This window comes from Vulpes vulpes, chromosome 12 (genome assembly GCF_048418805.1).
Source record: "Vulpes vulpes isolate BD-2025 chromosome 12, VulVul3, whole genome shotgun sequence".
NCBI classification, from domain to species: Eukaryota; Metazoa; Chordata; class Mammalia; order Carnivora; family Canidae; genus Vulpes; species Vulpes vulpes.
Genome location: NC_132791.1, coordinates 182,727,031 through 182,739,093, shown reverse-complemented (window position 1 = coordinate 182,739,093; position 12,063 = coordinate 182,727,031). Strand labels below are relative to the sequence as shown.

The 12,063-nt window shown below is 38.5% G+C and overlaps 1 protein-coding gene across 2 annotated transcripts in view; it reads left to right on the top strand.

The window, feature by feature from the left end:
- The window catches only part of NFATC3 (nuclear factor of activated T cells 3), a 137,720-nt gene that overhangs the window by 62,227 nt on the left and 63,430 nt on the right, over nucleotides 1–12,063 (top strand). For both annotated transcript variants that reach the window (XM_026011549.2, XM_026011550.2), the window contains exon 4: nucleotides 10,700–10,899. In XM_026011549.2, coding sequence (XP_025867334.1) covers nucleotides 10,700–10,899 — 200 coding nt within the window. The remainder of the gene's footprint in view (nucleotides 1–10,699; nucleotides 10,900–12,063) is intronic.

The following is a 12,063-nucleotide window of genomic DNA, read 5'->3' as shown; positions in this document are numbered from 1 at the left end:
GCATTGGTGGTGGGCAGAGGGGAAAGGAGAAGCTGACTTCCTATACTGAGCAGGGAGCCTGACACAGGCCAATCCCAGGACCTAGAGATCATGACCTGAGCTGAAGGCAGATGCTTAACAGACTGAGTCACCCAGGCGCCCCAAGGCATGGACATTTTGAATGTTACCTCAAAAATTACTGAAATTTTAAAAATGGGGATTGTTGAGGCACCTGGATAGCTCATTCATTTGGCATCTGACTCTAGATTTTGGCTTGGGTCATGATCTCAGGCTTGTGGGATCAAGACCTGAGTTAGTCTCCATGCTCAGAGCAGAATCTGGTTGAGGTTCTCACTTTTCCCGTCCTTCTGCTCCTCCCCCTGCTTGCTCGCGCACGCGCGCGCACTCTCTCTTTATCTCTGAAATAAATAAATAAATAAATCTTTAAAAAATAAAAATGGGGATTATAGAAATTTTTCATATTTAGATTGTATTTCCTCATGCACCAAGATCCTTTTCCAGGTGATGATTGTTTGTATGTTGTTACATGCACATTTTCAGTTTGAAGCAGTTTACTTATGGAAATTTAATTTTGTGTTTTTAGTATCTCTATAATGTGTTCTCATGTTTCTAATATATTCAGATTCCCTACCCCCAAGTAATTTAGCAGAACTGATAATAGAATTCCTCTTATTGAAGCTACTCTAGTTTGTCCTATAGTGACCTTCGGGCTTTAACACTCCAGCTTTAGTTAAATTAAGCAGGCACAGACCTTTGCTATGGAAACGATACAGAAACATAACAAACAACTTGGCTTACTTTCTTCTCCAAGGCAGAGGGTGGTCTGAAGAGAGGTATACTGATCCTAGATGAAAATTTTTTGAGAGTAGTAGTAGCAGCAATAATTTGTTTATGGCCTACAACATAATGCTTATCTGAAAATGAAATGGGAAGACAATCTAATTTATTTGACTCCTTAAAATCCCTAAGATACATAGGAGAAACTGTACTTTTCATATGCTATATAGTATACGTATGCTTGGAGCAGATGCTGACTGAAGTACGTGTTATGAAATATATTCCCTTTGAAATCTTATATGCATGATTACCTTCCCCCATCACTGGTTTATTTTACTATCGAAGTATAAAGGACAGGTGGCTTATGTCTTTGCCAAGCGGGTATTAATGTGAGTCATCTAATATGACTAGGATACTTTGGTATATAGTACTTACTGGTACGTTATGTGATATTTGGGTAGCTTATTAGATGGCAATAAAATTTTTTACTTGTATTTTCTATTTTAGACTTAACTACTTTTTGAACAGTCTACTTTAGTGGCTATTCTAATTTAAGTAATTCTGTTGACTAACCTCATGAGTTCTTTTGCTCCACCAAATTGTACTCTTTACTCCAAAATTCATTCATTCAACAGTGATCGAACAAGCATCTGTAATGTGCTAAGTACTGTACTATGCTCTGGAGATAACTAGATGGACCCCTGTCCCTTTCACAGTACTTAGAGGAGAGTGGCAAAATTGATGCTATTTCTTCCTCTATGTAGATGAACAGTTGGTTCCATGGAACAATTTGTTCAATTGGATTAAACATGAAAGAGCAACAGGTATAGCAGAAAGGAATAGCTAATCACTTATTAGCCATACGTTTCCATTTTTTTCTTTAGTTAATTTACCTAGGTTTTTTTTTAAATTCTGATTGTGTTGGCATTTTATTTTTCATGGATTTTTTTTTTAAGATTTTATTTATTTATTCATGAGACACACACACAGAGGCAGAGACATAGGCAGAGGGAGGAGAAAGCTCCCAGAAGGAGCCTAATACGGGACTCAAGGATCCCCCAGGATCAGGACCTGAACCGAAGGCAGACACTCAACTGCTGAGCCATCCAGGCGTCCCTCATGGATTATTTTCAATTTAATTAAAGCTATATAAAATTTATCAACTTATTCTATGAAAATATATAAAAGGAAATCACACCTGAAAATATTGAGGGGTGCCTGGCTGGGTTGGTCAACTCTTTGTTCGTTTTAAGATTTATTTATTTTAGGGAGAGAGAGTGTGCACAGGAGGGAAGGGCAGAGGGAGATGGAGAGATAGAATCTCAAGGAGAAACCCTGCTGAGCCCAGAGCCTGACACAGGTCTCAGTCCCACGACCTTGAGATCATGACCTGAGCCAAAATCAAGAGTTGGACACTTAACCAACTGAGCTACACGGTTGCCCTAGAGTGTGCAATGCTTGATCATGGGGTTATAGGTTTGAGCCCCACATTAGGTGTAGAGATTACTTAAAAGTAAAATCTTAAAAAAAAAAGAGAATATTGATAGATTTCTTGACTATATAAGTATTTGCAGAGAACTGCAACTTCCAGTTTAATATAGTAAATTGAACACATGTGTTTTACTTTCATTAGACTTTAGACAGCTGCAACTTAAGCCTATTGGATAGAAAGAATCAATAAAAAATCATTTTACAGCAAAAAATCCTGGAAAGTCTCAGAAATTTGAGGCAATGAATATCTCTGAAAGTGGGATGTGAGATGGATCTGGAAACAAAAGGATTGGTTGAAAGTCTACAAAAGAAGTAGTTAGACTTCCCACATTTTTCTCTTATGTGGCATAGCCACATGATAAACACTGTCTTACCCTGTGAGAATATTGCAGATTTACTTTTCAGAGGGAATGAAGTGGAGATTCTAGGTTCTAGAATTACTGAAGGCAGAGCTTGAGAATCTGTACAGAAAATGGAGCGGGTTAAGAGGGGTGGCATAATGAAAGTCTACATACTGAATAGGGAGACTGCTCACCCCTTTTCTCAACTCCTCAAATGCTTATAACAAGTTTATTCTTCAGAGACAGGTGATTGAAAGATTTGATTTTAGACAGACTGGTCAAGAGAAAATACCTGTGTGCCTCTTGACTTAGCAAATCTTCCAGACTAATGATCATATTCAACCCCACTCTTTAAAAAAGAAAAAAAAACAAACATTTTTTAATCCTACTTTATTAACCTGAAATGGAAATGCAAAGATTATATAATCAACTTGCATGGATAAATTTAAGAATATCGAAACAACGCTATGATAGTATGAGAAAATAAATTTAAAAACTAAATTATGACAGAATAATTGTGTTTCAAAATGAAAAGGCTTGATATTGACTGTAGAAGACAATGAAGTAGTTAGATATTTGTACCTGCGGAATCACTGCAGGTGTTGCAGATATGAAGGCAGATACATGTTAATCAGCAACCTAAATTCCATTAGGGAGTAGCATTACTGGCAATGACATGATTTTCTGAAATGATGAACTCTTGCTAAAGTTTTCTTCAATTTATATGGTAGTTACATTCATTAAACTTATTAAAACTGCAATTTTTTTATATATACTAAGGAGTTGGATTCTAAATTCATAAACATATATATATATATATATATATATATATATATATATATGACATTCTGAAGTTCTATGCAACATAGGCTAGTTCTGTACTTGGAAGAACTAATTATCTCATGCATTGACAGGAATTTCAGTCTCTGGCCCCTTGTCATAAAATGCTTGTAATGTCCCTCACTCATGTTGCCATGCTCATTCATTTATAGACTATGGCTGTTTTTGTGCAAAGATGGCAGAGTAGTTAAGATAGAGAACATAGGTGGGGGACGCCTGGGTACCTCAGTGGTTGAGCATTTATTTGCCTTTGGCTCAGGGCGTGATCCTGGAGTCCCAGAATCTAGTTCCACATCGGGCTTCCTGCATGGAGCCTGCTTCTCCCTCTGCCTGTGTCTCTGCCTTATTTTCTCTCTCTCTCTCTCTCTCTCTCTCTCTCTCTCCCTCTCTGTCTCTCATGAATAAATAAAATCTTTATTTTTTTAAAACATTTTATTTATTTATTCCTAGAAACACACAGAAAGAGAGAGAGGCAGAGGGAGAAGCAGGCTCCATGCAGGGAGCCTGACGTGGGACTCGATCCCGGGTCTCCAGGATCACATCCCAGGCTGAAGGCAGGCGCCAAACCGCTGAGCCACCTGGGCTGCCCTAAATAAAATCTTTAAAAAAGAAAAAGAACATAGGTGATACATCACTTCACACTTTGCCTAGGACACTGCAAATCACAGTGTTGCAGTTCAAACTCGGTGTATTTCAAGTCCTCAGAGTATTGCTATACTGGAACTTTTATAGTGCATACTTATGTCAAAACAAAAGAAAAATAGATTTCAGACGTCATCCTTTTAAGGCACAATAGATTGTATTATTTTGTTATCCAAATAGATAGCAAAGCATTGTGTTTATTGTTCAGTAACGTGGCTGGCGAAAAGAATATACATCTTATATAGCCTCACATTTCCAACTAGCTGTATCACTGTTATTTTGAATATACCAAGACTAACGGTGAAAACATTACCCTCCCCCAAACTTGTTCTAAATCATTGACTTGTTTACTTTTTTTGCTAGTGATACCACCATTCTGTTGGATACTGAATCTCAGAATTTTTGTTTTTAAGAGGTCATTTAGGGATCCCTGGGTGGCACAGCGGTTTAGCGTCTGCCTTTGGCCCAGGGCGCGATCCGGGAGACCCGGGATCGAATCCCACATCGGGTTCCCGGTGCATGGAGCCTGCTTCTCCCTCTGCCTGTGTCTCTGCCTTTCTCTCTCTCTCTGTGTGTGACTATCATAAATAAATAAAAATTGAAAAAAAATTAAAAAAAAAAAGAGGTTATTTATTTGAGAGAGAAAACATTAGTGACTAGGTGAGGGAGGGGCAGAGGGAGAGAGCCAAGGAGAAGCAGACTCCCCACTGAGCAGGGAGGCCAATGGGGGGCTCCATCCTAAGACCCTGGGATCATGACCTGAACTGAAGGCAGACACTTAACTGAGCCGCCCAGGTGCCCCTGAATCTCAGAACTTATAGCTTCTTTTTTCCTTTCTCCTTATTACTCTATATATAGTCAGTTTAAAAAAATCTCTTTATAAAGGGAAAGATTTATTGTATCCATCCCTTTCCGTTTCTATTCTCTATTATGTTCTTACTTCCACTCTAAACTTTCAGTACATATGATGTTAGTACTTAGTGCTTCAGCCTCTTAGCTGATTTTCATGATTTTGTCTTTTCCCTCCTTCGTAGAGCCGTCTTTGATTTTTATCATATACATCCCAACATTCTTTTTTGTAGTGCCCTTTAAAGTCTTTACTAATTTCTTAAAGTTTAATACATGCCACTTTGTTTTTTATTTTTTGTCATCTATATAGTATTGGCTAAAGCAGTATCACTGCTATTCAATATGGATATTTCCCTAATAGATCCTCAGTTAAAAGAAGAAGGGTTAGAGGAGTGAACAAGACAGAGTTTCTGCCTTTTTGGAACTTTACGCTACTGAGGAAACAGATAATAAATGTATAACACAGGGCAGCCCCGGTGGCTCAGTGGTTTAGTGCTGTGTTCAGCCCAGGGTGTGATCCTGGAGACCCAGGATCGAGTCCCACGTCAAGCTCCCTGCATGGAGCCTGCTTCTCCCTCTGCCTATGTCCCTGCCTCTCTCTCTGTCTCTCATGCATAAATAAATAAAATATTTTTTAAAAATGTATAACACAGGGGATCCCTGGGTGGCTCAGCGGTTTAGCACCTGCCTTTGGCCCAGGGCCAGATCCTGGAGTCCCGGGATTGAGTCCCACGTCGGGCTCCCAGCATGGAGCCTGCTTCTCCCTCCTCCTGTGTCTCTGCCTCTCTCTCTCTCTCTCTCTCTGTCTCTCATAAATCAATCAATCAATCAATCTTAAAAAAAATAAATGCATAACACATTTTTAAAAAAAGATTTTATTTATTCATGAGAGACACACACAGAGAGAGGCAGAGACATAGAGGGAGAAGCAGGCTCCTCGCAGGCTCCTTGCAGGCTCCTCGCAGGAAGCCCGATGTGGGCCTCGATCCCAGGACCCCGGGATCATGACCTGAGTCAAAGGCAGAAACTCAATCACTGAACCATCAAGTGCCCCTATAAACACATTTTTTAAAAATTATTTATTTCTAGAGAGAGATTGTGCGTACATGCATGAGTTGGGTGAGGAGCAAAGGGAGAGGGAGGGAAAGAATCTCAAACAGACTCCCTGCTGAGCACAGAGCCTGACATGGGGCTTGATCTCAAAACCCTGAGATCATGTCCTGAGCAGAAATCAATAATAGCACACTTAACCAACTGAGCCACTTAGGTGACACTGTGACACACTTTTCATGGTGATCCATACTATAAAAAATAATGAAACAGGATAAGGGGATAGTGTTAAGGTATTTTAGGTAAGGTGATCTTTTCTGAGGAGCTGACATTTGAGTATGGAACTGAAGGAGTGAGGTAATATGAAAATCAGAGGGAAGAATATTCCAGAGTGATAAAGTATTAAACGTGAAAGCCTTGAGGTTAGGAATGAGCTTAGGTGGTTCAGGCAACAAGGCCAGAATAATCAGAGCAGATTGGGGAAGGGAAAGGAGTAAGATATGGTAAGACAACAAGTTAGCTAGAGCTCAAATCACTTAGGCCTTATAAATCATCACAGGGCATTTGGATTTAGTTGAATGTTGCAAGGAAGCCATTAGAGTTATGAGCAGAAGGTGAAATTATCTAGTTAAAGTTTGTTCTGGCTTCCAGACAGTGAATAGGCTGTAAGGGAGCAAGAGTGAGAAGAGTTATAAGGCCATTGCAGTGGTCCAGGCTTTAACTGCTTTTCTGTAAATGTTACAGTACTGATAACCATCCTAAGTAAATTATATTACCCAATAATAGGCAGAAATCTTCATGTTGTTTCCTGGGGAGAGGATAATCGATGATGTTGCTTGGTTACAAATTCCACTATAAATCTGGGAATGGGCAAGCAGGAGTGTAAAGTGTTCACCTGAAAGACCTCATAGTGGACTAAAACTCCTACTACCACATTTGAACTCTAAAGAGAATTATAAAATCTGAGGCTTGGAAGTTTCGTGGTTTGGAGCATTGTCCAGCCACCAGCCCAATACTGCCATAGTGAAAACATCACTGACACTGTGACTCATGTCCACAACTTTTTCTGACAGTGCTTGAGGGTGCCAGAAACTCCACTACTGCCTCGAAGAGCTGGATACCTCCACTATGTATACTTAAAAAATAGACTTTATGCAACCTCCAATATTTTGTCGCTCCCTTGCTGGTTTAATGGATTTCAACAGCTGTGGAACAAATCTTTCTCCCACTTGGTGGCTAAAAGTAGGAGTGGAGATTACCGAGAGAGATCTTTCTGAAGCTTGTGAAACAACCAAGTACAAGGATGCCACTATCTCAAAGCAGAGGTATCAGACTAAAGCTGTAACAAAACCCAGACATAGGGACGCCTGGGTGGCTCAATGTTTAAGCGTCTGCCTTCAGCCCAGGGAGTGATCCTGGAGACCCCGGATCAAGTCCCACGTCAGGCTCTCTGCATTGGAGCCTGCTTCTCCCTCTGCCTGTGTTTCTGCCTCTCTCTCTCTCTCTCTCTCTGTGTCTCTCATGAATAAAAAAAAAAAAAAAAAAAAAAAAAAAAAAACTAACAAAGCACATCCAACAGCACGTTAAAACAATTATACAGCATTGCCTAGAGGAATTTATCCCCATAATGCAAAAGGTGCCCCAACATAGGAAAATCAGTTGAGATAATACAGCACATTAATAGAAGGGTTAAAAACCATGTGATCGTCTCAGTTGACACAGAAAAGGCATTTGACAAAATTTGACAGCCTTTCATTTAAACATACACACATACACAATCTAGGAAAGGGAGAAAATTCCTTACCACGAAAGGTCATTTAGGGAAAGCCTACAGCTAACATCATACTTAAGTAATGGTAAAAGACTAAAAGCTTTCTTCTCAAGATTAGGAACAAGGATGCTCAGTTTCACCACTGCTGTTCAAATTTGTGCTAGAAGTTCTAGTCAGAACTATTAGACAATAAAAAGAAATAAAAGGCATTTGAATTGGAAAGGAAGAAGAAAAACTGTATTCATAGATGTTCTTGTACATAGAAAATCTCAAATCATCCACAAGAAAGCTACTAGAGCTAATAAATAAGAGTATTTCAGGGTGGAAGATCAACACATACAGTCAATATTTGTGTTTCTGTATACCACTGTTGAGCAACCTGAAGAGGAAATTTTAAAAGGCAGTTCCATTTACAGTAGTATCTAAAGGAATTAGGAATAAATTGAGCGAAGGAAGTGTCAAGATTTGTATGCTGAAAACGATAAAATATTGCTGAAAGAAAAATATAGATGGAAACATAAGATAAAAAATAAAATATAAGAAAAAAAAATATAAGTATATGGAGAATAAAAATAGATACCCATTTTTATAGATAGGAAAACTTAACATTGTTAAGCCATCAGTAGTATTCCAAAGCAATCTGTAGAGTCAGTGCTGTACCTACCAAAATTCCAGCAGCCTTTTTTGCTGAATGGGACAGTGTATTTTCAGATTTTTTTTTTTAAGATTTTATTTATTTTTTTCATGACAGACATAGAGAGAGAGAGAGGCAGAGACACAGGCAGAGAGAGAAGCAGGCTCCATGCAGGGAGCCCGACGTGGGACTCGATCCCAGGTCTCCAGGATCACACCCCTAAACCGTTGGGCCACCAGGGCTGCCCGTATTTTCAGATTTGTATGCAATTGCAGTAGGCCTCAAATAGGCAAAACAGTTCTGAAAAAGAAGAAGAAATTTGGAAGACTTACTCATCCTGACCTGTAACTTACTACAAAGCTACAGTATTTAAAACGCTGTGGTACTGGCATAAAAACAAACCAATGAAATAGAATTGAAAGCCCCAAAATAAACTCTTATGTATATGGTCAATTCATTTTCTGTAGGGGGCCAAGACTATTCAGTAGGGGAAAAGGACAGTCCTTTTCAACAAATAGTGCTGGGGAATTGGATATCTACATGCAAAATAATGTAGTTGGACTCTTACCTTACATCATAAACAAAAATAAACTAAAAATAGGGGATCCCTGGGTGGCTCGGCGGTTTAGCACCTGCCTTCGGCTCAGGTCGTGATCCTGGAGTCCCGGGATCGAGTCCCGCATCGGCCTCCCTGCATGGAGCCTGCTTTTCCCTCTGCCTGTGTCTCCCCCTCTCTCTCTCTCTGTCTCTCTGTCTCTCATCAATAAAGAAATAAAATCTTTTTAAAAAAATAAAAAATAAACTAAAAATAGATTAAGGTCCTAAATGTAAGACCTAAGAGTATAAAACTCTTAGAAGAAAGCATCAAGGAAAGTCTTCTTGACTTTGGATTTGGAAATGGGTTTCTAAAGTATGATACCAAAAGTACAGGCAACAAAAGACAAAATAGATAAATTGGATTCCATAAAAATTAAAAGCTTTTGTGTACAATACCAAGAAAGTGAAAAAACCTATAGAATGAGAGAGAATATTTGCAAATCATTTCTTTGTAAGCGATTAATAGTTCAGATTATATAAAGAACTCCCAACTCAAAAGCAAAACAGATACACATGTACACCCAAATGTACCCCCAAAGAATGCTGATTTTTTTTTTTTTTTTTTTTTTTTTTTTTTTTTTTTAGAATGCTGAATTTTTTTTTTGCTTACTAAGCAGTCACTTAACTTGGTTGGAGTCAACCTGCAAAACCTTTCTCTTTCTGGTTGGTGGCAGTTTATAATCTCATTTCAGTTATGTTAACCTTACACTTCTTGGGATCTGACCTATTCGTGGATGGTTCCCAGGTCAACCAAAGGATCTGGCAAAGCTTACATGTATATTTTGGAGCTTCCCTTCTCTGGCCATCTCCTTTCTTAGATTTCCCTCTTGGTTGTCCTATATTTTCTCCTTAATTCTTCAGACCCTTCAGACCATAGATTTTCTATAGGAGTTTAAGCATGGTCTGTGGCCTTCTCTTAGGTAAAAAGCCTTAATGAGAAACACATTTTTCCTTACTCTCTTCATAAATGTGTCAGTTTGCTTCCAGTAAGTGCTTTCTTTGGTTACTCTCCATACTTTCAAGTCACTCTTTATGTTTCTTCTAGTTTGTAATTGTTATCTGCATGATAATAGGTCAGACAGGTGCTACTCTGCCATCAGATTGGGCAGGTGGAGTCTCCCTAAGTGCCAGGCTCTGTTTCTTTTATTTTCCTCCTTTTTTGTGGTTGCTGTTTTTACCTCCAACACTTTCTTCAGCAATAATGAAGAATACCAGAGAAAGTCAAATAGCTCAGCCTGTTAAGTCAGTTGAAATTTTAAGTTGATAACATACATAATAGGGTTTTGAGATTTTTCTTTTCTGCTAAAACAAACTGTCTCTGATTTTAAGAGCTTATTAGAGGAGCTTTCTGTAACCAGTCTTTTAAGTCTGGTCTGGATAGTTAATGTTGCATGGAGTACAGAATCAGCATTCATTTTGGTTTTTCACAGCATTCTACAAAGAAGGCTTTGCAAAATTGTTATTGTTCTAGCTATTTATACAAAAAACAACCAAATCCTCATCCCTTTGTAACATATCCCAACATTTTATAATTCATAAACTAAAATTTGGAAGATTGTTCACTTACTACTTTTTCTTATTATCTTTTTGAAATAAAATTTTGTGTATCAATAATATATGTTATAGATATAATAGACTTAGCATTGTAAGCTTATTGTAAGTACATGAATAATAAGTTGTATTTTTCCATTTTTTCTCCCTCCTTAGCTCCTGGGCTATAGTGAAAAGCCGATAAATCTACAGATGTTTATTGGAACAGCAGATGATCGATATTTACGACCTCACGCATTTTACCAGGTTCATCGAATCACTGGGAAGACTGTTGCTACTGCAAGTCAAGAGATAATAATTGCCAGCACAAAGGTTCTGGAAATTCCCCTTCTTCCTGAAAACAATATGTCAGCCAGGTATCTTGAAAAATACCTTCAAATGGATAGTTCTTTTTTTTTTCCTATAAAGCAACTTTCAGAACAAATATATTTCTTTTTTTTAATTTCTTTTTTAGTACAGAAATGAAATATTCATTGTTCTAAATTAACTAATACTATGTAAGTAATCATAGTATATTTGCTAATAAGGTTAGGAGGAAATTTCCAGAAAAGAAATTCAATTTACCAAAAGTTTATGAACCATGTAATACCAGCCAAGCATTATGTTAAATGATAGAGAAAAATATATATGGGCTATATGTTAGATTTTATGTTAGAAAATGCAGTTGCTTAAACATTAGATGCTTCATTTGTTATTCCATAAAAAATGGTACAGAGATAGGCATTTTAGGGCTAACACAACGGCTTCATAAGTCATTGGGGGCCCCCTCTCTGTTTTTCCTTCCCTGCTATTTTAACACGCAACTTCTAGCCCCAAGATACAGAATGGCTGCAGGAACTCTAGCCATCACAACTGTAGTCCCAAAAGGAATAAGGAAGAAGGGATAAGAGGAAGGGTAAATGAAAACTTCCATCTGAGTTAGCCTCCTTATTGTTTAATTTAATTTTACTTATATATATTTTTAAGTAAGTTTGTGCCCTATGTGGGGCTTAAAATCACAACCCTGAGGTCAAGTGTTGCATGCTCTACTATCTGAACCAGCCAGGCACCCGCTGAGTTAGCCACTTTATTTTTTTTTTTTAAAGATTGATTGATTGATTGATTGATGATAGACACAGAGAGTACCATCTGAACCAGCCAGGCACCCGCTGAGTTAGCCACTTTATTTTTTTTTTTTAAAGATTGATTGATTGATTGATTGATGATAGACACAGAGAGAGAGAGAGAGAGAGAGGCCGAGACACAGGCAGAGGGAGAAGCAGGAGAGAGAGAGAGAGAAAGAGGCAGAGACACAGGCAGAGGGAGAAGCAGGCTCCATGCCGGGAGCCCGATGCGGGACTCGATCCCGGGACTCCAGGATTGCACCCTGGGCCAAAGGCAGGCACCAAACCGCTGAGCCACTCAGGGATCCCCGAGTTAGCCACTTTAAAGAGCTTGTTACAGAAACCTATGCAACACATCTCATTATTCATCCTTGTATATATACAAGAAACATCTGGGATTTTTGTTTTGTTTTGTTT